At 39.5% G+C, this 26,678-nt stretch overlaps 1 protein-coding gene across 5 annotated transcripts in view; it reads right to left on the bottom strand.

Annotated features, from left to right (window-relative positions):
- RERE (arginine-glutamic acid dipeptide repeats) overlaps positions 1–26,678 on the bottom strand; it is a 437,233-nt gene that overhangs the window by 160,654 nt on the left and 249,901 nt on the right. For all 5 annotated transcript variants that reach the window (XM_060141536.1, XM_060141539.1, XM_060141540.1 and 2 more), the window contains 3 exons: positions 13,377–13,482; positions 11,820–11,916; positions 236–340 (listed from right to left, as the gene is read on the bottom strand). In XM_060141536.1, coding sequence (XP_059997519.1) covers positions 236–340; positions 11,820–11,916; positions 13,377–13,482 — 308 coding nt within the window. The remainder of the gene's footprint in view (positions 1–235; positions 341–11,819; positions 11,917–13,376; positions 13,483–26,678) is intronic.

Raw genomic sequence — 26,678 nt, 5'->3', positions numbered from 1 at the left:
ACCCCAATTGTCTTACTTTTCCTTTTCTTAACAACAACAAAAAAGCAAACAATAAGCTGCTAAAGACACCAAAGACATTAAGTACTACAACTCCTCCCAAAGAGGTTTATTTACTACAGGACTTTGTGTCTTTTTTTTCATCTTATCAGTATATGCCCAGAAGTATACACAGACATACCCAGGCACGTGAAAAAAGCCAAAGTTCTCACGGAGTGGGACCCAGTGACTCACTTACCTCGTCTCAGGGTTGTAGCCTAATATGTAGAAAAATGAATCCACTCGGGCTTTAAACTCTCTAGCAGCAAATATGTCAGAAAAATGGGAGATGTTGCACTTCCCTCTGAAAATAAATGAACAAAAAATGTTAGTAATGTCCTCAACAGCTTTGCAAACCATAATACTACTAGAAAAGCAGAGGTGGGGGAAGATGTAACTAAATCCATGGTATTCTAAGAACATGTAGAATATCGCTACAAACTGTTTAATTATCTGTTCAGAAAAACAGGAGTTCACCCCCCAAAATAAGAAAATGTCCAATATTATATTTTTTTGTTTCATGACTGCTTTAACCTACAACTTAACTGCTTTTATCTCAGCCTTTTAGTCTTAGAATAAAATTAATCAAACCACAAAGACAAATTGAGGGCAGGATTGTGATGAAAGGATATTAAACTAGAAATTATGGGCAAAAATTTAAACCACAGTTACATTACTTTACAAAAAAAAAATCCATCTAAAGTCTCTGTAAATCATCAAAGCAAAATGGGCCTTTTCTTCCTGCTACCTTACGAAAAGGAGAATGTGTAACTGTTAAATATTTTTCTTCTGAGTGTGGAAGAAATAAACTGTCTTGGAAATTAAAACCTAGAGAAATTTTAATTTTAAATATATAGATGGGTTCTAATATACAAACACACACTTCCCAAATTTTCAGGTAACGTTAACTGACTAAGTTGGAAAATGCTTTCCCATGGAAATAGTAGAGCAGTAAGGTTTCCAGGTTCATCTACTAACAAAAGTTAAACCACAATATAGCTGAAAACTCTACAATACTACACAACTCCTTAAGCAGCGTTTCCACGCACCAAATATAAATGTCATTTACATTATACCATGCAGTAGGACCCACCATCCCACTACACACACCTACATACATACAGGAGTGCTGAGAGAAATTCCAGGGTTCCAAAGAAGGCAGGGAGGTTTTCAGAATTTCAACTCCCTCAGCAGTTACAGGAAGCAACTTTAACATCAACTGGAAGCCAAAGGCTATGATTAGAGTAGATGGAATTGGAGGATCAAAGGCACATCAACAGAACCTGCAAGATGCTTCCAGGGATGTGACCTCCCACTGCGTGAGCAGGCATTCCATTCCCAGAAGGACTCCATGAGTTGGCACGTCAACAACACACACACGTGCTAATCGCCAAGGTGTTAGTGAAAGAAACTGAGGGATATCAACATGGGGATGGACATTCATTCACTTCCTAACAAATTAAAAAGCAATGAAAAATCCTCCTTTCCCACAGGGCTTAAGTAATCTGTGACCAAAGCCTCAGTACTGGGCAGAAGATAAGATGAGCTGAGACAATCTCCATTTTAAAAATTAAACAAAAATACTACTGATTTCTTAAAGTTCCTTTGGATACTACTGATTAGAAGATAATGTAGGGTTATTGAGCACTTAAAATATGGCTGGTATAAGTGAAGAGAAATGAATTTTAAATTTTATTTAATCTCAATTAATGTATATTTAAATAGCCACATGTAGCCAGTGGCTACCATCTCAAACAGCACAGATTTATATAACATTTCCATCATCGTGGCAAGTTCTGTTGGAAGCACTGATTTGTAGGTAACACGATATAATTAAAGGAAAAAATGGACTAGGTATCAACTCTCCAGGCCCAGGACCTATCCTTCTAGTATTTAACTGGAACTAAAATGAGCTCCTGGAAAAGGATAGGCAGGTAAGACAACTTTTTAGATGAACAATGCACTCGCTCTGCAACTAATCACCCATCTATAAGAAATGATTCATCCCTGAAGCCTAGAAGAAATAAGTAAGTCCCTTTATCAGTTAACCAGAGATTAGTACATCTATTATACCTATCTCATAAAAATATTACGAAGATCAAATGAGACGTCTATGAAACTTTGTACACTGCTCCGCGCTGTGCAAAATCAATTACTTCATCATTGTCCATTACTAAAGGAAAGCAATTCTTCCTTTATTATTCTTGGTTATTACTCAAATTTAAGTTTATCCTTAAACTTGAATAATTAATTAAACACATAGAAACTCCTCTAACCCACAATTCTAAACACAAGCATTGGAAATCAGTTATGTTTAAGACAAGGTTTCCCAGTCTCAGCACTACTGGCATTTTAGACATCAATCCTTTGTTGTTGGCAGCTATCCTGTATTTAGCAGCATCCCTGGCCTCTACCGCAGAGCACCCACACACATCGTTGTGACCATCAAAAACACTGCCAAAATGTTCCCAGGGAAGGGCAACACAACTGGCTTAGGGAAAATCCAAAGCAGTAGGAAGAGAAGGCTATCATATGATAAACTACTATGAAGCTGTAATAAACGGGATTTTATCTACCACTGTGTCCTCTATTTGCTTCCCGTTTGGTTATGTGAAGGGTATTGATCTTTGTATGTTAATTTTATATCCTACTACTCAACAAAATTTTTTAGCATTTGATAGAGCTTAATCACTGATTCTCTGAGGTCTTCCCAACATGCTAACTTTATTTGCAAATACGCATAGTTTCACTTTTTCTTTACCCTTTCTTAAGCCTCTAAGTTGCACCTCTAATACAATAAAAACGTGGAAAGTAGTGGAAATAAAGGACATCCTCACCTTGTTCCTGACCTTAGTGGAAAAGCCTCCCAGGTGTTCCCATTAAATAGCTTTAGAATAACCGTATCATAATCATCGCTTAGGAGACAAGTTTCTTCCTTAGACTTATTAACATGCTATTAGATGTTAACAGAGTCTTGAATAGTAAACCTATCTTGCATGCCTGGAATAAATCCCAGTTGGCCATAAGGTTGTTTTTTTTTGTTTTTTTTTGTTTTTTTTGCGGTACACAGGCCTCTCACTGTTGTGGCCTCTCCCGCTGCGGAGCACAGGCTCCGGACGCGCAGGCTCAGCGGCCATGGCTCACGGGCCCAGCCGCTCCGCAGCATGTGGGATCTTCCCAAACCGGGACACGAACCCATGTCCCCTGCATTGGCAGGCGGACTCTCAACCACTGCGCCACCAGGGAAGCCCCATAAGGTATTTTTGAATAAAATACTAGAATTTCTTAAAGCATTCGATTAATTAGATCTAATGTTTTCACTCATTAATTTCTGCTTTTATCATTATTATTTCCTTCACTGTGCTTTTGTTGTTGTTCATAACTGCTTTATTCATACTAGCCTAAATACAAACCAAATGTCCATCAACAAAGAAATGGGTAAACAAAGTACTGTATAATTTACAATGAGATTACTACACAACAACATATAGAAAAGAGCTACTGATACATAACCCATCAAGAAAAATCTCAAAAATTAAATGTTGAGTAAAAGAAGCCAGACACAAAAAAACTACATACTGTATGATTCCATTTATATGAAGTTCTAGAACAGCAAAAAGGAATTTATGGTAGGAGAAATCAGAATAGTGGTTGTTTCTGGGTGGGAAGTTTAGAGAGAACAGGAGCTGAAGGGAACTTTCTGGGATAATGAGAATATCCCATGCCTTGTTTAGTGTCAAACAAATTTGCCAAAATTTATGGAAATGTAAACTTAAAATCTGAATTTTTCTGTATATTTAAAAAAAAAAAAAAAAAGCATTGGGAGAAAATAAAACACCAGTCACTAGCATATAGCTGTGGTTCTTGGAAGTGTCTGTCCCTGCCGGGTAAGGGGCCCGCAGTAGCAAAGCAGAGTGGAAGACAGGGCTGACAGGGGCCGGGAGGCTGACCGTGGCTGGTTCTGACTGGCTGCCATCCGTTCTGAAATATTCTTCATATCGCCTCTTGCTGAAGAGTAGTGCTTACACTTTAAAGTAAAAGTGTGTACACGTGTACCATTTTAAGCACTCAGTGTCTTTCTCCAGGGCTCTCTTTTCACCATGCTCTTGCTCAAAACAGTATATTATTTGACAGTTTGTGAAATGGAGGCAGAGAGACTGTTAAGAGAAAACTGCAATCATGTCCACCTTGCTGAAACAGCTGCTTTCCCAGCTTCCTCAGGTTCTGCATTCCCCATATCTTCACTGTTACCAGAAATAAGACTAAAGACAGGGAAGCACCATGTCTTAGGGTCCTTTTATTCAGCAGTAACAAGGGCTCCCTGGAAAAGACTTGTTCAAGTAGTGCTTTGCTGTGACGCCCCCCAGTTACGCCCTGGGCACTGCACCATCTAGAGAGTCCTGTGCCTGGTGGGAGGCGGCCATTTGAAGGGGATGAAAAAGAGGAGAGAACCTCCTCAGGCAAGCAGAGAAATACAAATGGAAACTGTGGCCCAGAAATTCATTCCCTTAAACTGTACCCATAATTGAGCGAGTCTTCATACACCCCCAGACATATGTGAACCTCAAAGAAACTCGTGAAGAGGTACACAAGCTCACAAAGACTGCTTACAGTAGCTTGTTTGTTTACAGCTATTACTGTCACTCTTACCCAGAAATAAGGGGAAAAAAGATTTTGAGACAGGTCAGCATCGTGTCTATTGTAAGCCATTTGATTAATGACAGGCATAGTATCTTTTCTTTTTTAAGTTTCTTTTCTATTTCTAGTTCTTGTTTCTCTCGCCCTCCTGTGGGTTATCTGAACATTTTCTTAGGATTTCATCTTGATTTATTTATGGTGTTCCGAGTGTTATCACTCCACATAGTTTTCTAGCGACTGCTCTAAGTATAACAATATACAACATTACTTCCACTGAAGCCCCTCTGCCTCTCCACTTTTTAAATTTAATTTTCTTAAATGTTTGAGGAAAATTCTTAAACACTCCTCAAAGACACAAAAGTAAATACAAACAAATGGGAAAACACCCCCTATTCTTGGATAGGAAAACTCAACATAGCATTTCTCCAAACTTGATCTATAAATTCAAGGCAATCCTAATACAAACACCAGCTAGCTATTTTATGGAATAAAACAAGTTCTACTAATATTCATGTGGAAAAATCAAATAACTAAAAAGGGGGGGAGCTAGCCCTATCAGACATTAAAACATACTATAAAGCCTCTATAATTAAGAGTGTAGTGCTAGCACATATCTAGACAATAGGAAATAGAATATCAAGTCCAGAATACATATGGAAAACAATATATGACAAAGGTGGCATCTCAAACCACTGAGGTAAAGACAATAAATGGTACTGGGGCAGCTGGGTAGAATTTATCTTTAAAAAGTGGTGTAGGGGGCTTCCCTGGTGGCTTAGTGGTTGAGAGTCCGCCTGCCGATGCAGGGGACGCAGGTTCGTGCCCCGGTCTGGGAAGATCCCACATGCCGCTGAGCGGCTGGGCCCGAGAGCCTTGGCCACTGAGCCTGCGCGTCTGGAGCCTGTGCTCTGCAATGGGAGAGGCCACAACAGTGAGAGGCCTGTGTACCGCAAAAAAAAAAAAAAAAAAGTGGTGTAGGGCAAGGCTTTCTAACTATGACTCAAAGTCCTGAGGGAATACTTGCAACAGGCATATTAAGAACTTTTAGAAAGTGAGAGACAAAAAGACAACAACCCAACAGAAAAGACATGAACAGACAATTCACAAAAATATAGACAAAAATATGCTCAAACTCACTCATTGACAACCTACATGCATATACACAAGACAGCAGGTGAAGAAACCACAGTACACCCACAAAACAGAGTACTACACAGCTATGAAGGAGAATGAGCTCTGAGGAGCAATTTCCAGAACATACTGCTAAGTGAAAAAAAGCAAAGCACAAAAGACTATCTATAGTATGCTACCCCTCACATAAGAAAGAAGAAGTTATAAGAAAATAGACATGTATTTGCTCATTTGTGAAAAGAAAATGCAAGAAGGATAAATTAAGAAGTAAAAGCATCAGTCATCTACAGCAGGTAGGGGGGCTGAAGACGGTATCTTCTTATAGCTCTGACCCTGTGAGCCACAGCAATAGTTCACAAACCCTTCCTTACGCAGAAAATAAACAGACAGTCCAAATCAACCAAGAGGAACCAAAAATAGAATGCAGAGTCTAAAAAATGAACCCAGCTATATTACAAATGAGTAACACAACCACACCTAAGGAGCTACGAAAAACAGAACTGACCTGAGCAACTTTAGAAAACAGGCTCTTGCCTATATACTATACATAAGACTAAAGACAAAAATGTAGTCAGTAAACGTGCTTCTCACAGGCACATGGGTTACAAATTCTGAAACTAAGTTATGTGTACCGTAGAATTGGATAAAAATAAGCAAATGAAAATATATTTTAGGGCTTCCCTGGTGGCGCAGTGGTTGAGAGTCCACCTGCAGATGCAGGGGACATGGGTTCGTGCCCCGGTCCGGGAAGATCCCACATGCCGCGGAGCGGCTGGGCCCGTGAGCCATGGCCACTGAGCCTGCGCGTCCGGAGCCTGTGCTCCGCAATGGGAGAGGCCACAACAGTGAGAGGCCCGCCAAAAAAAAAAAAAAAATATATATATATATATATATATATATTTTAAACAATAAGAACTGAGTTTTTCGCTGTTGAAGAAAGAAGTTACCAGTAAAGAAAAGGGGAGGGGTACAATGAATCTCGTGGTTCTGCTCTGGGCCACGCGAGGACACAGGGAGCAGCCAGCGGTCTGCACACCAGAACTCTGAGAAAGAAATTTCTGTTGTTTATAAGCCACCCAGGCTACGGTCTTTTGCTTCCAGCAGCTGTAACAAAGTAAGGTATCCGTGAAATTCAAATAGGGTCTTTAGTTCAATGGTTATTGTTCTAATGCTATTTCTTGTTCCTGACAACTGTACCGAAGTTACATAAGATGCTCACACAAATGAAGACTGGGAGATGGATACATGGAAACTCAGTACCTACAACTTTTCTATGTGCCCAAAAGTAGCTCCGAACAGAAGAATTTTTAAAAGACTATGACGTATTCAAGGGCAGAGAGAGCGTGTTACTCAGTTAGGTGCTCCCAGCACCTCCATGGCCCTTCCCCTAGGATGAGCAGCTCAATAATGTGTTACATGATGAATGAATAAAGAAATAAGGGACTGACAAGTTATGGTGTCTAATGAAGTACTAAGCATGTACAGGCAAAACAATAAAAATGCCGTAGGCCAGAGTTATTTCACATATAAAAAGAACTGTAGACTAAAGCCAGGGAATGAATCTTAAGTTGCAAAACTAAGAGCTCTGAGACTTCACGAAACCCCTTAGCGAACTTGCAGAAACTAAAGGAACTTTGTTAAGTTCTGAGGAATGGTTGGGGAATTGTACCAAGACGTAATTAACCTGTTTCAATCACTACACATATGTGACGCTAGCTGCCCGTAACAAAGGAAGGAGATAAATTGATTTGGAATGGAAAAAGGGCAATTAGAAGCCCTAAAGACCTAGTTTAGGATTTCTTGGCCCTGGGCTTCTGGTAAATTCACTCTAGAACATACTCCTATTAATATGAATTCCTAGGTGAAATGATACCTTGTAACCTGTAACCTACCTTGGATATTTTTTTCCCCAATAGGAAGCAGATAATCAGAAGGCTGGAAAGTAGCCCTCAAGCAGACGGAAGCGTTAGGATCTCCTGTCTGCCCTGCACAGTCAATGCCTGAGAACTCACTGTTACAGCTGCACAGTAAGCCCAAAAGTGTTGTCCAGGCCACATGTTCAGAGTCCAATCACAAAGCAATCGCTCTTGATCCTTCGATCATCAATAAAGTATTATCCTTAGGGTAAAAATACTATCATGGCAAACAAATTGCAAGCTACACACTAATCTGCTCATTCTCAGAGCATCTACAAATGGCTCCGAGCTGAACACTCCTCCCCATGCCTCAAGTGCTGAGTATCCAAACAATCCATCCTAGAGGCCACAGAGAAATAAAATAAGTGGATGCAAGTCACTGTACCACCAATAACTTAATACAGAATTATACTGAATTTCACTTTTCCTTTTTTTCCTTTTATGCTTTTAAGAAACCAATTCAGATTCATGAGCACTACTCATACTACTGAGTGTGAGATACTCTCTCTGCAAGAGGCTTTTTCATGCTCTGTACCTTACTGGATATAAAACCAGTTCTGGGTTCTGTCACTTAATCATGTGACTTTAAATAAATTTGTTAAAAAGGTGGCACAAAGGTTAACAAACTTGACCTTGGTCACAAAACTATGTGGTAAAGCCAGGATTCAAACTGAAGTCTTCCAATTTCAATCTGGAGCTTTTTCTTTTATACCAGCGTCAGCCAAAAATACTTAACCTGGGAACAAGGACAACTCAAAAATACTCCACTCAAGATACTAACACAGTATTACTATATGGTTACTGATAAATGTAACGAAGAAAAGAAAATAAACAGCTGTAGAAGCTTAGCTTGAAAGGTAGGAATGAGGGGCAGCCAAAGCAAGAATTCAAAAACAGCAGCAGAGCAGTAATGCTGGACCCTCAACACAGACATCTACAACCGTGATGCCACCATCTCTTCTCGGAATAAATTTGGTTTGGGTAGGGAAATGCTACAATCTCAATTTACACAGAGAGGCTGCCGAGGAGTTCTGTTTTCCTTTTGATTCATGATGCCTAAAGGACAAAGCTCTCTCTTCCTTTATAGCCCAACCCTAGCACGGGCTTGAAAGAGAAAGTTATACACCGGTCTCCTCCTGAGTGAATGGAATGGCAAGAGCCCCTCGGAGTGCTGTGAGCCGAAAGAATCCACACCACTGAGCACTCTGATCTCTGAGAAGAATGGTGCTAAGCACTAACACTGTCTTCTTCTTTCTTTTTTGTCCTCCGTGTTTTTTTCAGTACATTCATTTGATCCTCTTTCATGTGCCTACGGCCTATTTTATTTGTCCTCTTTCAAAACTGAACTTATTTTTGGCAGTACGACTTTATATCTGTGGAGAAAGAAAAAAGTCCTTTCTTGGATAAATGGTGAAGGAAAAAGTGGGAAGAAAAATGAAAGCCTAACCCCCACCCCCATACTTTAAAATTAAAGTAATCTTGCTTTAGTGAAGAGGAAAGGAATAAATAGAGATTCCGGGGGGCACGGCTACTCAACTCTGCTTTTATCAGAGATGATCTTACAGTGAGCACTCTGAGAACCAGGCGAGATTACTAAGCAACAGCAAGAACCCCCCAGATGAGCCCCAGATGCAAGCAAACGTCAACACACCCATAAGGATTACTGAGCAGCTACTAGGCCAGACCACCAGTAACCATGTGGTCACATTCATCTGGTGTCTTTGAAAAAAACCCAACTGTCAAGTCACACAAGAGATGCTCTATTTGAAGCCGACAAAGTCAAATTTAAGATGACAGCTTTATAAAATCACTGTATGACCACTTTAAAGAAAATACCACAGGAGAAAAAAACTAATCAATAAGGGTTCTGGTCACATACACAGGAAAGGAAGATCACCACTTTAGCACTCCAGCTCTTTGGTGGTCAGTGAAGAGACAGTAACCTGTACAGTTACAGAAGACACCTGACTGTAAACCTAGCGAAAGTAAATTCATCCGGGTCCAGCCAGAATTACCTGGGACAACCCATTCTAAAAATGCTATAGTATAAAATGACTCTACAAACCGAACCAGTCTCTGATCAATATTCAAATATATTCACTTTAAGCAAATATATCAAAATCTGTTGAATGACCAGAGTTACATATCTCACGTATTTACTTAACTTCAACTCTAAATTGCTTAAAAATCATTCACCTCAATCAATGAAATAAGATGGGGGGCAGGGGAGCATGCAAAGCGGATAAGAAATAATCCCAGGACCAAGTCAATTGTCTTAGCTAACAATTTAATGGTTCTATCAATCTATCCAACCTTCCGTTAACTTGCTTTGTTGAGCATGCAAGTTTAAGATTGGAAAGCCACCGCCAAGAAGACATGAAAAGCTTGGGGGAATTTTGTTAGAAGTTTATAAAACACTACAGGAATTCTCTAAATGTATCTGAAGTCCTGTAGGAAGCCAAATCTAACCACATACGCGCCCTCCCTTACAGCGGGGCCTGGCAGACTGCAGTCTGCAACAAGCCAAATCTGGCCCGCCACCTGCTCTTGTACAGCCTGAGAACTAAGAATGGTTTTTCCATTTTTAAATGGCTAAAAAATAAATCAAAAGAAGAGTCATATCTCCTGACGTGTGGAAATTAAATGAAATTCAAATTTCAGTGTCCTCAAGTAAAGTTCCATTGGCGCACTGCCACCTCATTTATTTACATGTTGCTTGTGGCTTTTGTACTACAATGGCTGAGCTGAATAGTTGCAACAGAGACCGTGAAAAATTATCTGGCCTAAAAAGTTTGCCAAAACCTGCCCTATATTAAAAGTTGCTACTAATTTGCCTTCAAATAACTGGCTTTAGCTATGTAGCTTTGCACAAGAGACTCCAGATGGTTTTACTGAATACCATCTGAGCAATATAATAGAGAAATTATTGTATCTCATTGTAGTTAAGCTAAAAGCCAGCAAATCCCTATGACTTCCCCCCCGCCGCTGCGTTGGGTCTACGTTGCTGCACATAGGCTTTCTCTAGTTGTGGCGAGCGGGGGCTACTCTTCCTTGCAGTGCACGGGCTTCTCACTGTGGTGGCTTCTCTTGTTGCGGAGCAGGGCTCTAAGGCATGCAGGCTTCAGAAGTGGTGGCACACGGGCTCAGTAGCTGTGGCTCGCGGGTTCTAGAGAGCAGGCTCAGTAGTTGTGGTGCGTGCACGGGCTTAGTTGCTGCATGGCATGTGGGATCTTCCGGGACCAGGTATCGAACCAGTGTCCCCTGCATTGGCAGGCGGATTCTTAACCACTGCGCCACCAGGGAAGTCCCCCTATGATTTTTTTTTAAACCATGTTCTTTAACAGAGAAAGTGGTTCTCTCACCATTTTGTTATTTTCAGTGGGGAAAAAGGTATAATAAAATCACTTGTCCCTACTTCCTTTACCACCTAAGAAGTCCCAATTCTTCCCCTCATAAACAAAATACACCAGAGTAAATAGGTTATCTTTTTCTTGAAAGGGACAGAAACTACCAGAGGGTGTGAAGCAGAGGCTCACGGTCACTTTTTGGCATTATTACCTAAGACATTAAGGCTAGCAGCAATGTTACCTCAGAATAAAATCTTCTGTATGTTTTCCCTACTCCCAAGCTTTTTAGTAGTAAACTCTTCATACACACAGAAATTTAAAAGTATACAAGGCAATGAAAATTCCTATGAACTTTGCCTAGATTCTCCTACAATTACATGCTGCCATATTTGTTTCATCCATTTTTTTAAATCTATCTTGGCAGTGACTGAATCTTCAGGAAATAATCTGTATAACACCCCACCCTAAATACTTCAGCAACGAATTTTCAAGGAAATAAAATACAAAACTCTAGAGAGGTTTTAAAAGAAAAAAGTGGTTTTTCCCTCTCACACAGGTTAGTGAAGACAGAGGCGACCTCTGAGACCCCAACAATCCACAAAGTTAACACCAGAGTGTCAGCTTGCTGAGACCACAGGGGCAGTGTGTTGATATTACGATTACCAGATGAGATCGAGGCAGCTTAGACTCTCTACCTACAGTGGCCTATGACTTCTCCTTCACAGAAGGACCACACATCTCTGGCGCTTACCTAAGGGCAGCAGCGTGGTAAGTGTCAACGTAGTCAGAAATGAAGAGCTCTCGGTTCTTGATAACTGGGTCTGTTATGACAAGTTCTCTTCCAGAGTCTGTCACACACACACACACACAAAAAGTTAATTAGGAGGATATTATAATTGAGTTTCCAGAAAGGATTAGGAAAATTTCACAAAATTTTTCTTTCAGGATCACTTCCCACTATAAAAAGCACAGTAAATAACCAGGCCTGTCAGCAAAACAGAGAAGAGGAATAACATACAGCAGGAATAACAGGAGCAAGCGTCCTGTGGGATGTGTTTCTGCCCTTTATTAAGTCCCCACAGTTTGCTGAAATGTATTCAGCAGAAAATGAAAAAAGAAGGAAAAAGAAAACAACTATCACATTTTAGCAACTTGTAAACTACTAAAATTTTCAGTGATCCTGTGCATCTGGTATTTTATTGCTAAATATTCAGGATGGAGTGAAATCACACTGTTTCAAGTTGAAAAGAATAACCAAGTTATTATTTTTAATAAAGAACCATCATTTAACTGTTTTAACAGAAATTTAATAGTTTGAAAAAACTGGTAAAATGTAAAAGAACATTATTCTTCAAAACTGTTTTCACATGACTGCATTCATAGGCCTGACTTCTAATGTGAACTTTATTAATTAAAACAAAAAAGAAAAAGAAAGAAAGAAAGAAAACTGTTTTTGACTACTGGTTTGTTGACTCAAAACCTGTCACCAAAGGCAGTGTGAAGGAGTGAGACAAGCACAGTCATCGGGGCCAGAGAGAGCTGGATCACTGCCCCGGGGTCTCCACTCAGAAGACAAATAGCCTTGGCAACTCCTTTAGCAACTCTAAGCCTCGATTCCCTGTTCTGGAAGTGGGGAGTGACAACCCCGAACTCATATAATTAATGGGTAACAAATGTGAATCAGCTAGAATGAGGCCTAGCACCTCAAAAAAAAAATCAATAAAAAGAAGCTATTAGACATCTGAACAAACGTAATATACACTTTATGTACATATCTCACGTGTCAATAAAGTTATTGGGTAGAAACTACAATGCCAGAGGAAGAAAAAATTAAAAGATGCTCTGAACTACCTTCCTATTGTTCTAAAAGTCAATACTCAAGCTAAATTTCAAAATATTCAGGAAAGCTTTGCTTTGAAAACTGAAGTTCACAACCCTGAAGTTCAACAATACAGATGATTAAAAAGAAACAAAATACAATTCTATAGGGTTTTCAGTGTCATTAGTTCAGCATTAGGTGAGAAAAAGGATAAAAAGATGAAGCTACTTTTATTTCCAAAGAAGATCTATCACTACTCCTAGTTTAAGGGAAAGATGCTACTAGCACATGATCAGGTTGTTTCTCTTTTAAGGCAGAAATAGTGAAAGAACTCAGCAAAAAAAAGAACATTCCAGTAATGTCTATTGATAAAAAGCTTTTTCAGTGAAAACTTTTCATAGTGGTTATCTCCATTTAATGAATGTTTTTACAAAGAACTTTGCCCAAAGCTAAGAAAGTGTAAGAATCAAACCAGAAGGACATATTTACCATTTTCATTATGTCGATCCTGAACCAAATGCTGATACACAGAATCTGGAACTTCAGATTGACGGTAGTACCATTTGACGTTCATGAGTAGGTGGTCCCTCTTACTCTGAAAAGGAAAATCTAACAGCATTAGGAACAGGATTTCGGGTGCCCACAGGTGCATACCATACCCATGATCAAAAGCCCCAGAAACAGGTGGACAGGCAGAGAAGGAGACACACAATTACTACCAGGACCACAAAAATACATTAGTCAATTATGAGGTCAATTTTCATTTTTTGAAAAATCCCAGCCACAACACCTCTCTGACTCTATCCCTTAAAGTTGCTTATTTCAGGAAACAAAGGAAACCAAAGTTGAATCTATAAATCTCCCCAGTTTGATTAACTAATTCATTCGATATGTTTTTTATTTAGCATTAACTACTCAGTACACCACATGAATACATCCTTCCATCTGAAGCTTCGGTTGTGTTGGCAGATATTTAGAAACTGTTTCAGCACACTGTCAAGGCCATTAAGGGCAATGAGTTTTCCCTGCTACTTTATTGCCACTTATGCTCTATGGCAAACTAACACGGCAAACTACGGGTGGTGAGGAAGGTACTATGAGTCCATGGAGCAGGGATCCTGTCTCATTTATCTCTGAATTTCCCAAGAAGAGAACACCTTGGACATGGATATGAATAATAGCGGTCTATGATGGTCAGGGTCCCATAAATGTTTGTGAGACACTTAAGCATCGTATCCCGAAAAGTTAATTTTGTTCCTAGTTCATTCGAAGAATAAAGAATCAAATACTGCCTTTCCATTTGAAGGCTGTGGGGCTAGGGCTTGAGGGGACCATCTCTGTGTACCTGGTCATGAAGCATCTCAATGTGGCAGTGCACTAAGGCTTCCCGGGGCCTCAGAAAATACTTTCCGACCCAGCTGAGGGCCGTAAGGGACTTCCCCAAGGTGAGGGCAATACCACTCCTCTTAGCAGCTTCTACCTTCTCATCACAAGTCAGTGGGTCAGAAATGCACGAGAGCTAAAATTCGAGAAACGCCGCACGTTTATACGGGAGATGGCCAAATCCTAAAGTATGTCCAAGGAGCCTTCTCTAATGAAGTAAGATGCTTGATGCTTACATGAGAGGTTGCACAAAGCCTTCACTAAAAGATCAGGAAGGCTCAAAAATATTTTTGCTAAAATATGTAAGCCATTCAAAGAACCAGAAAGAAAGCAACTGCCAAAGGTCTTGACTGAACTCAGACGTGAAGAAGCGCTATTCCCAAGTGAATTCCATACACGCTAAGGTTCTTACTTCTGCAATGAACTGTGTCAAATATAGGGCATCATTACTGGTTTGAATAAAAGAGACTGCGTACAAAGAATAATCCTACAAAATGGGTACTTTTTAGTTTTTATCAATTTTTCACTTTTATATTCTACACTGTTTATACTGAGGGTGGGAAAAAGAGGACAAATCAGTACGCTGCATAAAAAGAATACACTTTATATATAGTATAGGGGTTTACAGACAGAGCAATTACTTCCGGCAAGGGATTATGGAGGAAGGAACATCTGACCTGAGAAAAAATGGGAAATATTTCGATGAAATTTTTTCTAGGCAAAGGAGGAGACCTGAGAAATACACAAAGATAGAGAAAGTTCAAGACATATATAAGACACATGCAAGTGGTCCATCTGCATGCAGCACAGGAAAACATTCTGCATGATGGTGAGGGGAACCTGAATCCTAGCTGGAGTTTGGCCTTTAGTGGCTTTTTAACTCTCTGGGACAAATGGGGTCTTCTATCTGCACTGCTGACCAAAGCCACAGGCACTGAGGTGCAAAACCCCAGGCCAGGCCGAGGGAGAGCAGCTAAAGGGCTACAGTATCTCCCTGAGGCAGGATGATAAAGAGCGCACTCATCAGGGAAAGAAGGAGACACACCAGGGGAGGGGCAGGGCCTGTTTGGCAGTACTCAGGGATAAACCCGGCTAAGTAAATACACTGTCCAATACAGGGCTTCTCAACCTAAAAACTACTGACATTTGGTGCAGACAAGTCTGTTGCGGGGGCCTACCCAGCGCACTGTTAGATGCCCAGCAGCATTCCTGGCCTTCAACCACGAATGCCAGCAACACTCCTCTCTCATCGTGACAACCAAAGACGCCTTTAAATACTGCCAAACGTCCCCTTCGGGTGCAAAACGCTCCCAGGTGAAGCCCAATGGTCTGACAGTTTCCTTTTTAAGGAAAGCTAAGTCAGAATGGTAAGACTAAACTCTAATTCAAGCACTACTGGGCTGGGCTGGTAAGTACAGGATAGTCGGTCATGGTTCAAATCCCAACTCCATCATCTCCCTGTTACATGACTCTGAGCACATTACTAAGATTCTCTGAGTCTACCCTTTTCTGTAAAACAGGATTATCGAAACCTACCTAAAAGGACTCATGAAAAAACTGAAAAGATGGAAAAGCATATGTAACTGAGCAGGAACTCAAGAGACTATTGCTTTCTGTTAGTAGGTGACTCTAACCAGTGTTTCACAGAAAACTTCAAGAACTTTGCTAAGAATTGTAGGAGTGATATCTTCTCCAGAATATGGTTTCTTTCAGGAGATGACAGTGATGTCTAGTCACTGAGCTACTAATGGATGCTTCAACACTCACAGCACAAAGGAATTCAGATCTGCTAGCAGTCCTAGCAACAGTGTTCTAAAATTTATACTTTTACGTACTTCTGTAACACACCTAAGATGTATGAATACCAAATGACCAGACGAAGATACTATGAAAAAAGAAAATTACAGGCCAATATCTTTGATTCATAGAGATGCAGAAATTCTCAACAAAATATTAGCCAACCAAATCCAACAACACATAAAAAAGATCATACACCAGGACCGAGCTGGATTCATCCCAAGTTCACAAAGATGGCTCAACATACGCAAATCAATGTGATACACCACATTAACAAAAGAAAAGAGGAAAACCACGTGATCATCTCAACAGATGCAGGAAAAGCGTAAGATGTATGAAAATGTGAAGGGCAACAGAAGTAACCTTTAAAGGTACCATAATCACACAATGTCTATTTTTCAGAACCAAGCCAGTGATTCAGGTGACGTTTTGAGGTATAACATCTATGTTATCTTCTGACCCAGGCACACTTAATGATTCCACCCACACAAAATTACCACTCTAGTTTGTTTGTACCTAGATTCACCACTCCTAAGCCTTTACAAAGGGAGTTGAAAGCCTACTGGATTTCCTAATGCAATACTACCCAACAACCAGGGAGTGGCGGCATTGTGTTTAAAAAAAAAAAAAAAAAGCCTCCAGACTCTGAATCCCACACATGGCAAAGGCAGGCAGGCTCAATGTAAACAAAAGTTCTGAACGAATGTAAGTAGCTCTAATGGACACAATCTTCCCAAATAGGCCAGGAATTTAGGTAAAGATTAAACGCCTATAAAGGGAGGCACCGTGTTGTTTCAGAGGCACTAGCCTAAAATCAGGTAATCTAGGATTTTGGTACTGTCCACAATCACTAGTTAGCTGGGGGTGACCTTAGTGAAGTCACCCAGCCATCTGACAAAGTGAGGGACAGAACAAGATGATTTCTATGGTTTGGTTCCATCTTACATGCCTATGTTTAGATTTCTTCCCCAGACTTAACCAAGTAGATAAAATAGGATTGGGAGAGCACCCTTATGTTTTCTCTGTATCACACAATGGCATTAGCTCACATTACCATCCTAAGGAGTTTCAGGAACTAAAACGTCATCTTCCACGGAAGCTGCCTGCTACGCGCTAAGGAACAGCACAAGGGAGCAGAGGGCACCCCCTCTCCCGGTACTCGCTCCCTCAGCCGTCAATCATGGGAAATCTTCATCTTCTTTACACTTTTCACTAGGCGAAGAATTCTGCTCAAAATCACAGAAAATTAAAGGCAGACATGAACTTAGAGATCATCCGATTCAACCCAAACCATCTGGGTTTGGGGCCAATTACCTCTCCAAGCCTCAATTTTCTCATATATAAAATGAGGAAAAATAATAGTCTATATATACCTCGTTAGGTCATGAGGATTAAATAAATGAATATAAGTAGAGTGGACTGGCTCTCAATAAATGCTGGATAGTACTATCACTGTTTTACAGATGAAGAGAGGAGTTAAGCTGTATCAAGAGGCTGGTTATAAATTCTGCTTTTCTCAGATCCAAAATTATGCTCATAATAGCAATACAAAAGTAAATCCAGTAGCAAATTAGAGGGAAAGTTTCTTCACTTTTGCAACAATTCAAGAAGCATGTCAAGTATTTCTAACAAATATGCCTCATTATTGACTAGTGATATAATTGGACAACTGCATAATGGTCAAAGTGGTTATAAATGACACATTTTAAACACAATGCTGAATGAAGAAGGAAGCGGTGAAAAGCTTCCCATGTGAAGGCATCCTGGGGTATATTTCTGAACACAGAGAAGAGCCCACTGGGAAGTAAATATTTCCCACCATTTTTTCTTTAAGGAGAGAGAGATTGATCTGACTGCGTCCAGGTGGTAAGATGCACCAGCATTAAGAGGAAACCACCAAACCAATTTGCTTACAGTAAGGTTTCACAGGCCCTGTGCAAAAAAGGAGAGGAGCTGATTCTGGGTTGAATTATGGATTTGTCCATATCCCTGGCCCAGATTTCTTGAAATAAGGAATGAATGTAAATTTAGGGAAATAAAGAGTTTAACAGAGGACAAATCCCATCACCACCTGGGTTTAGAAAAGACAGCTTAATGGTAGGTGTTCAGCAGCAGAATAGGGAGGATTTCCAGATATTTGCATGTCAGGCAATAGGTTGAGAATTAATGAATTAAAAAGTCAAAACTGAAATTAAACATTGAGAATAAGATAACTGAGAAAGGCAGACTAGAGGGAAAGGGAGGCAACAGAGAACAGAAAGGAAAACAGGAGGCTGCTGCTGAGGGACACCGGTTCACTCCGTCAAGAGCGCACACCTCAACTACCCCAAGTACAAATACACAAGATCCAAGGCCGAGAAGTCAATTTCCCTTCCCAGAGATCTTTCATGATTATTAATATGGTACTTTCATTGATTTTAAATAGCCAATCTGTGTCCTTCCTAGGACCAGTCTTAATTATCTTCCTCTGGGGAAACATTTTTACACAATATAAAAAAATAAAAGAAGTGCAGGGGTGCGGAGGTGGTGGTGGTGAGGATAGGAGTTCATTAATGACCAAGTAGACAAGTGCAGAGATCACCTTTTCAATGGTCTTTATTCCCAACCAGAATGAGAACAACAATAATTGTATACTCAACCTGCATTACAGAAGAAGGACCTTCTTTGCTCTATCAATCACCTACCAGGCCTTGCCAGATTATCAGGGCTCCCAAAGCCCTCCAAACAGGTCATTCTAGTCCCCCCAGTTATCAAATGTGACAGAAGGATCAGGGCCAAAGACAACCCACCTAGGATATGAAGGTGGATATCATCACATGAACAATTTTGCAAAGTCAAAATAATCTGCTAGAGATAACACAGAACTTCCTTCACATTCTTAACTGCTTAGTTCTTGGGAGCGCACATTTCAAATAATGGAAGATCTAGATTCAGAGTCAGGTGAAATCAGACCAAAGTTCTTGTTTTATAAAGCCAAAATGGCCAGTCAGGTTTTTCCAGAAATTTGGGAAATAGAAATAGCTAACATTTGTATACCGTATGGCTTAAGAAGATTCCCTTTGGAGAAACAAAATGGTGAAAATAAGGTGAAGAGTTACCCTTCCAGGGTGCTGCACGGCTGTTTTGAAGTTGTATTTCAACCTGCTGAGTCTACCTCCACCAACAGGGTGATGCCTGTTGGGAAGAGCACCCTCAAAAAGACCTTGGGGACACAGTCTTAGTGGCTTCAACCATTCCTGACTCTGGGGGAGGGGATTAGGGACAGACAGTAGGGTCTAAGATTACCAGTCTTCAAAGGCCAAGTATAACTCCAGGCATATGCACAGGGAAATCAATCTAAAGATAAGCTTTCGGCACTTCCCTGGTGGCACAGTGGTTAAGAATCCGCCCGCCAATGCAGGGGACACGGGCTCAAGCCCTGGTCTGGGAAGATCCCACATGCCACGGAGCAACTAAGCCCGTGTACCACAACTACTGAGCCTGCACTCTAGAGCCCGCGAGCCACAACTACTGAGCCCGCGTGCCTAGAGTCCGTGCTCCACAACAAGAGAAGCCACTGCAGTAAGAAGCTCGCACACCACAACGAAGAGTAGACCCTGCTCACCACAACTAAAGAAAGCCCGTGCGCAGCAATGAAGACCCAACGCAGACATAAATACATAGATAGATGGATACATAGATAAATTTTAAAATAAAGATAAGCTTCCTGTACCCGTCAGAAGATCGTCATTACTCAACTATGTGGATGAACATGAGGACTAAGATGAAATCAGGCAGGAAATGTCTTGTAATATTATTTCAAACCACTACGCTACTCCTAACATAAGACACTAACTGTGTAACATTTTCTATATCTATATATTTATATCTAAATAGCTTTATAGCCATTACAGCTCAAAAGGCCATCAAAGAGTTATAGGAATACATAAGTTCCATCAGGGCTCAGGCCATCAAGGTCCACCCATCTCAGAGTTCTGCTCTCACACGGGTACCAGGAGGTTAAGCGAAAGGCTGCAACACTGACTGCAGAGTCTTGTTCTCAAAGAAGAAAGGGCTCTGAGTATCTCCTACAAATAATCACACTATCATGTACAAATCTCCCTAATATACTGAGACATTAACTAAACATTTTGTTTCCTTTTATTTGAGAGGGTACAGTAAGGGCAAGTATACTTCTTACTGACATCGACTAAACAAAGTATCCACATTTGTTTTGTCCTAAAATGCCCTTTTCTTCCACCTTTCTCAGGTATGTGCACTGCCCAATGGTGACTGAACTGATCTGTGAAAGAACTATGACTGTAGCACATCTCCCTTATGGGAGCCACAACACTTGAGCTTCCAGCACAGAAACTTGTTTAGTGGTGTGATGGTTAACTTTATGTGTCAACTTGACTGTGCTAAGGGATGCCCAGACAGCTAGCTGGTAAAACCAGCTAGCTGGTTATTTCTGTGTGTGCCCACGTGGGTGTTTCTGGGAGAGGTCAGACTTTGACTCAGTAGACTGAGTAAAGAGATCTGCCCTCCCCAATGTGGGTGAGCATGACCCAATCTCTTGGGGGCCCAAAAGGAACAAAATGAAGAAGGAAGAGCAAATTTCTTCTCTCTTCTGGAGCTCGACATCCATTTTTCCCTGCCATCAGCCATCAGAGCTCCTCTTCTTGTGCCTTCAGACTCTGTGACTTAACACCAGCAGCCCCCCTGGTTCTCAGGCCTTCAACCTGAATTTAATTATACCACATGCTTCCTGCTTCTCCAGCTTGCAGACAGCAAGTTATACATATACTAAGGGACTTTCGACCTCCAAAACCTCATGAGACAACTCCTATAGTATATATACATATATCTATCTCTCCTATTGCGTCTGTTTCTCTGGAGAACTCTGACTAATACAAGTGGCTACTTATCATGTACTGATTGGCATTTGCAAATGGACATCACCTGGAACTACACAGGGGTCTACTCAGAACTAGCATAATGAATAAAATAGATAAAAATAGATAAAAGAAACAAGCAAACCATATCCATTTGATTAAGGTGCTTACTGTTGTTAGGCCCTAGAATCAAGGTTGTTACAAGCTCATTTTCCAAACCGGTGGCACTCAATCCAAAAGACTGTTTTCAAGAGATTGCATCAGCATCTGGGTCTGTGCAAGAGGATTTAAATCATCTGGAATCCGATGGTGAAGCAAGAAGGTGGAACTCTGGGAGGGCAGATGACTTTTTACAATGTTTACAACCAAGATGTGCAAATAACTGGTTATATCCAAATCCCCAGGAAGATGATGCTACTAAAAATGTGCCCACACACAGACTCCAATGATCAGAAATAATTTTCAAAATCACTGTTTCTTAATGATGTCTTGTCTATTAATGGTAGGACCAAAAAGGTGCATGAAAACAAAATTCCCTCTCAACTGCTAACCAGGGAGTCAAAACTCAGTAAGGCAATTTCTATCGGGGATTACATTATGGATGAACAATGAAATTTTCAGACAATGGATTCCTGTATTTGCAGTGGCGAGGCCAAAACTGAGTACAGGGGTAGCCCTGGGGAAATTCGTACTTCTTGGCCTCATAAGATAGGGAGACAGGGTCACTAGGTAACCTCTGCTGTCCTTGTCTTCTTAAACTGAATAACAAGTTTATGTCACACACACATAGATAAGCCACAGTTAACGGGGGACTTAGCATATACAGACATATGGGGACATATATAACAAACTAAAAGACATTCCTATAATTTCCCACATGAATCGTGTTGATGTACACCTGACAAAAATACTAAATGTCAGATTCATGATTTAAAGGGTCCCAAAATTCAGGCTGAAGGGTAAGCTAGAAAGATGGAATTTCACAGACAGATTAAGTCCCTATACTTGGATCCCAAAAATCTGCAGCCCAAACCCAAAATAAACCCCTTCCTAAAAGCCAGTATTCTTTCCAGCAATCATGATTACACCAGATAAATCTATAACCACAAATTTTCTATTTGGCCCAAAAGATTTCCCCCATAACAGAAAATAGCTGTTTATAGGCCGCACCATAAGAAACTGCCACATTCCTCGTAATCCCTACTAAATGTCATTAAACGTTCCACTGAATTTCTTTCTTAAAAAATCAAGCCCAAATACTACAAAGTTTAACATGTTTGCAATACGCTGGTTGTTGTTTGGTGACGGCAGCAGCGACTTTACTCATTCTGGGGGAGTTAATTACCTCTTGTACATGACATAGTCAGAAAAGTTACAGAACTCTATCACAAATTAATGATGGGGCAGGAGTGAAAAGCAAGTTAAAGAAGGGGCGGGCAGAAACTGGGCTGTAGTCTTTCAAAATTCTCTAGAAATTTCACAAATTTACTATGACATTATTTTAGAAATAAAAATTACTAACTTATGATTGAAGATACATAACACAGATTTTACTATTAAAAACTGATGCTGAAATATCTTGAAAAGATTTCACTGAGTCAACGTGTGCTTTACAGAAGTGGTTCTCAGACTTCTTAGACTCAGACTCTCATCAAAATTATTGAGGAATTCCAAGAGCTTTTGTTTATGTGGGTCATATCTTATCAATGTTTACTATATTAGAAAATGAAAATAAAGAAAAATTTTAGACATTTTTAGTAACTCACTTAACAATAACCCCATTACATGCTAATGTAAATAATTACAACAAGCAACTATCCTTTTAAAACAAACTAAATTTAGGAAACCAGTAATAATTATGTTTTTACAAATCTCTCTGATACTTGGCTTAAGGAAGCAGATTCTCATATCTGATTCTGCTTCAATCCGTTAAGATGTATCACACATCATTTAGCCTTTGTAAAGCCCCACGGTACACTCATGAGAGAATGAAGAGTGCAAAAGGCAAATGATGTCTTGGTATAATCATGAAAGCAGTCTGGCCCTGCAGACCCACGGACCATAGGTGAGAAGAGCTGCTCTATGCGATGAAGTGAACAAACTACACAACAGTCCCAGACGCCTCCCTCTCAGACTCTGGTAGTTTAAACAATTTTAGCAGGCTCCCCAAATGGAACCATGGCTAGAATGTTAGAGCACACATGTAGTTAGAAGTCAGAAACTATTAAAAAAATAGAAGATTTTATTTTTATTTATACAATCAGACATTGTAATAGTGAGCAGGAAGTTAAACTCCTAAAGAAAATCTAGGTAAGAAGCCTCTTGTTTCAACTTAAGATATTTTTCTTTCTAAAATTTGAGCTCGTGATATTGAGAAATACCTTGATTCAAACAAGAATATAAATAGGGCTATACTAAAATGGTACACTTTAAAACAATGGTGAACCTATTAAGCCGAAAGCATGCAAGGAGAAAATAGGTAGTAACCTGGGTAACTTTTATTCAGCAATTTGCAATTCCAGGCAACTTTGTGGCCATTTCAACAATGGTGCTGCCTCCTACCTAAGAAAACTTGACAACATGAAACATCAACTTTTAAGAATAAAACAAACAAACAAACAAACCAAAAAAACCCAACCAAAAAAACAAACTTTTAGCTTACTGAATTATCATCTTTTATAAAGATGAACATACCTATTTTATGTGAATCCAGCATTTCCTCTCTTTGTAGGTGATAACCTTTTTGTATCAGTTTTCTGAATTAAACTGCAAAACATACAGCTAGAGTAACACCATAAAATACCTTTTAGAAGCACAAAGATTTTTAGAATTGAGCTTCTGTACTTTTAAGGAACACTAATATAGGTTCAGAAATTATTTAAATTTAAATAAAGTCAGCCTACAGAGTAAGAATCCAATTACAGCTAACAAACATTTTGAACTTGCCAATAAATAAATTCAAATAGTTTGGTTGAAAAGGGGAAAAGTCAGTAGGAACCCTAAAAATTCAGGTTTTCCTATTTCACTTTATATAGTCAGTTTTAGGTATCTTATTTATTCTTCTCTCCTTTTGACTTAAACCAAAATGAAGACTGTAACCTTTAATACCTGCTAGTCTATTTATACCTGTTCTATCTACAACCATTTTTCTAATACAAACATATGCCCTGACAGCTTATCTCAGTCCACATGCCAGACAACAAAGGCCCGCTGGCCTGCTGGAGAAGAAACGGAAAGCAGGAAATGAGAAGGCTGAGTTAATCCCAGATAATCGATCAGGGTGTTCAGTCAAGTATGAGCCAAGCTGAGGAAATGCTGCTTAAAAGAAAGGAAGAAAATCAAAGAGCATACGACCAGAGCCACGGTTCATTTTAAAATAGGTTAATTTTTGCCAAGAAGATTCCCCATCACATTCAAGCACTAATACAACTTATATAAATGTTAGTAACTTCTGAAGGAGGACCGTTTTCTTTAAAATCCTTCATCCTGTATCCTTTTTCAGAAATGTTTCAATTTGGGGGTTTTGTTTTACTGTTTTGGTTTTGGTTCATCTATTTTTTTCCTAAATCAGCTGTACTGAGGTATATTTTATACACAATAAGATTGTGTTTGATAAATGTGTTGTATAACCACCACCACAATCAAGATAGGGAATATTTCCATTACCACAAAAAGACTAACTTCCTTTAGAATTGATGAATCTGCTCTGCTGAAAAAGCTTTTGTGCCAGAGAATGCTAGAAAAACATTCTAATCTAAATTCCTTCCCCCATTTTAACACAAAGAGACGTTACTATGAGAGAAACAACTCTTGAGTCGGCTGTGATGCTTCTTTCTACCAGCTGATGCTGGAGAAGACCACTACAGACAACAACCCCACGTTCTTCAAAATCAAATAATTTGCTAGATAAAACTTCTGAGCTGAGACTTCAATGATCTCCTAAAAACCCCAGAATATGATAACAGTTACAGAGACAATAGTTATGAGAGTGAAAAAAATGTTTCCAAATTAGTTTTACAGTATAATTTCCTCAAATCATGTAATCCATATTTAATGAGCTTCCACCGGGTATCAGACCATTGTTCTGGAGCTACATACTGAGGACTCTGGAGAGGAAAAACACAGATAGTCCCAGTCTTGACAGAGCTAACATTCCAATAGAGGGACAGACCCTTTAGCAATCTCTCCACCCTTCCCAAAGACGGTCAGAGAATGGTTAAGTGCTTTAATAAAGCCACTGGCAATGAAATCCACCACTTAGTAACCATACAATCCCAGGCAAGTAACATTTTGTATACTGTATTTAATCTCTTCAGGTACTGTCTTCCTTAAAACTAGCTGTCTTTTCAAAAGCACCTGAATTTGGCAGGGAAAAGTGTACTGCGCTTCATACAGACAGAGAAGGGGGGTTAGATCACCTTAATAAATCTATACACCATTTCCCCATCCACAGGGACAACACAGAAATCCAAGCCTCTGTCTCTCACTAAGGCTGAGAACTAAGGCTGAAAACTCCAGAAGGTTTTGTGGGTTTTTTGACCTCCTTTACTTTTCTTTTATAAAATGTATTATGAAAAATTTCACAGGCATAAAGGTATAAAAATAATATAACTAGGGGCCAAACATATTTTAAGAAATAAAACATAACCCAACCTGAAGAAACTGCCTATACACTCCTTCTAGACAGGTCTCTCTTACTTCCCCCCCGAGGTAAACACTATCTTGAATTTACTGTTGCTCATTCCCACGCAGTGTTTTATACTTTTACTTCATATGTACATACAGCTAAAACTATATAAGGTATCGTTTTGCAGTTTTTACCCTTTACATACATGATACCGTACTCTGACTGCCTCTGCAATCTGCTTTGTTTATTCAGCATTATGCTTGCATGATTCATCCATGCCCTAGTCCATTCATTTTAAATGATACATATTATATCTATATACAATATGCCACAATTTGTTCAAACATTTCCTGCTGATCGATACTTGGGTCATTTCCAGTTTTTCACTACTACAACCAAGGCTGCTACTATAAGCATTCTTATTTATGTATGTGCAAATTTGTCTTAGGTTTGCCTTTGAATGTTTGGTGCCATAGCTAAATATTCAAAATTAATAGGTAACATTGTTCATAATGTCCTCTGATATCAAAGCCTGTAGGATCTGTAGTGCTGTCCCTGTTTTATTCTCCATCTTAGTAACTTGCTGCCTTTTTTTCTTTCTCTTCTTCATCATCTGTACAGGAATTTAAGTTTCATTAGTCATTTCAAATGAGCAACTTCTGATATTATTAATTATCTTTAATGCACACTTCTTTATTAATTCATTAATTTGAGCTCTTATGTTCATTATTCCCTTCCTTTCCTTGGTTTAAGTTATTTTTCAATTTCTCAGCACAGATACTAAAACCATTGATTTTACTCTACCTTTCTTATTTTCATATATAAGGCTAAAAATCTACCTCTGAGCATATGTTTAGCTATATCCAATAATTGTGATATGTCATAGTTTCATTAATCATTCACTGCAAAATATTTTCTAATTTCCAATGTGATTCCTTATTTGGCTCATAGACTATTTAGAAGTGCATCGCTTTACTCCAAACATTTCTGGATATTCCAGGTAATCATTTTGCTTTTTTACTTCTAGCTTAATTCCACTCTGGTCAGAGAAGATGTTCTGTATGATTTCAATCCTCTAAAATATGTTAAGACCTGAATTAAGATCCAACA

Source organism: Lagenorhynchus albirostris, chromosome 2, assembly GCF_949774975.1.
Source record: "Lagenorhynchus albirostris chromosome 2, mLagAlb1.1, whole genome shotgun sequence".
Classification (NCBI taxonomy): Eukaryota; Metazoa; Chordata; class Mammalia; order Artiodactyla; family Delphinidae; genus Lagenorhynchus; species Lagenorhynchus albirostris.
The sequence above is the reverse complement of the archived record's forward strand: the minus strand, read 5'-3'. Positions and strand labels throughout refer to the sequence as shown.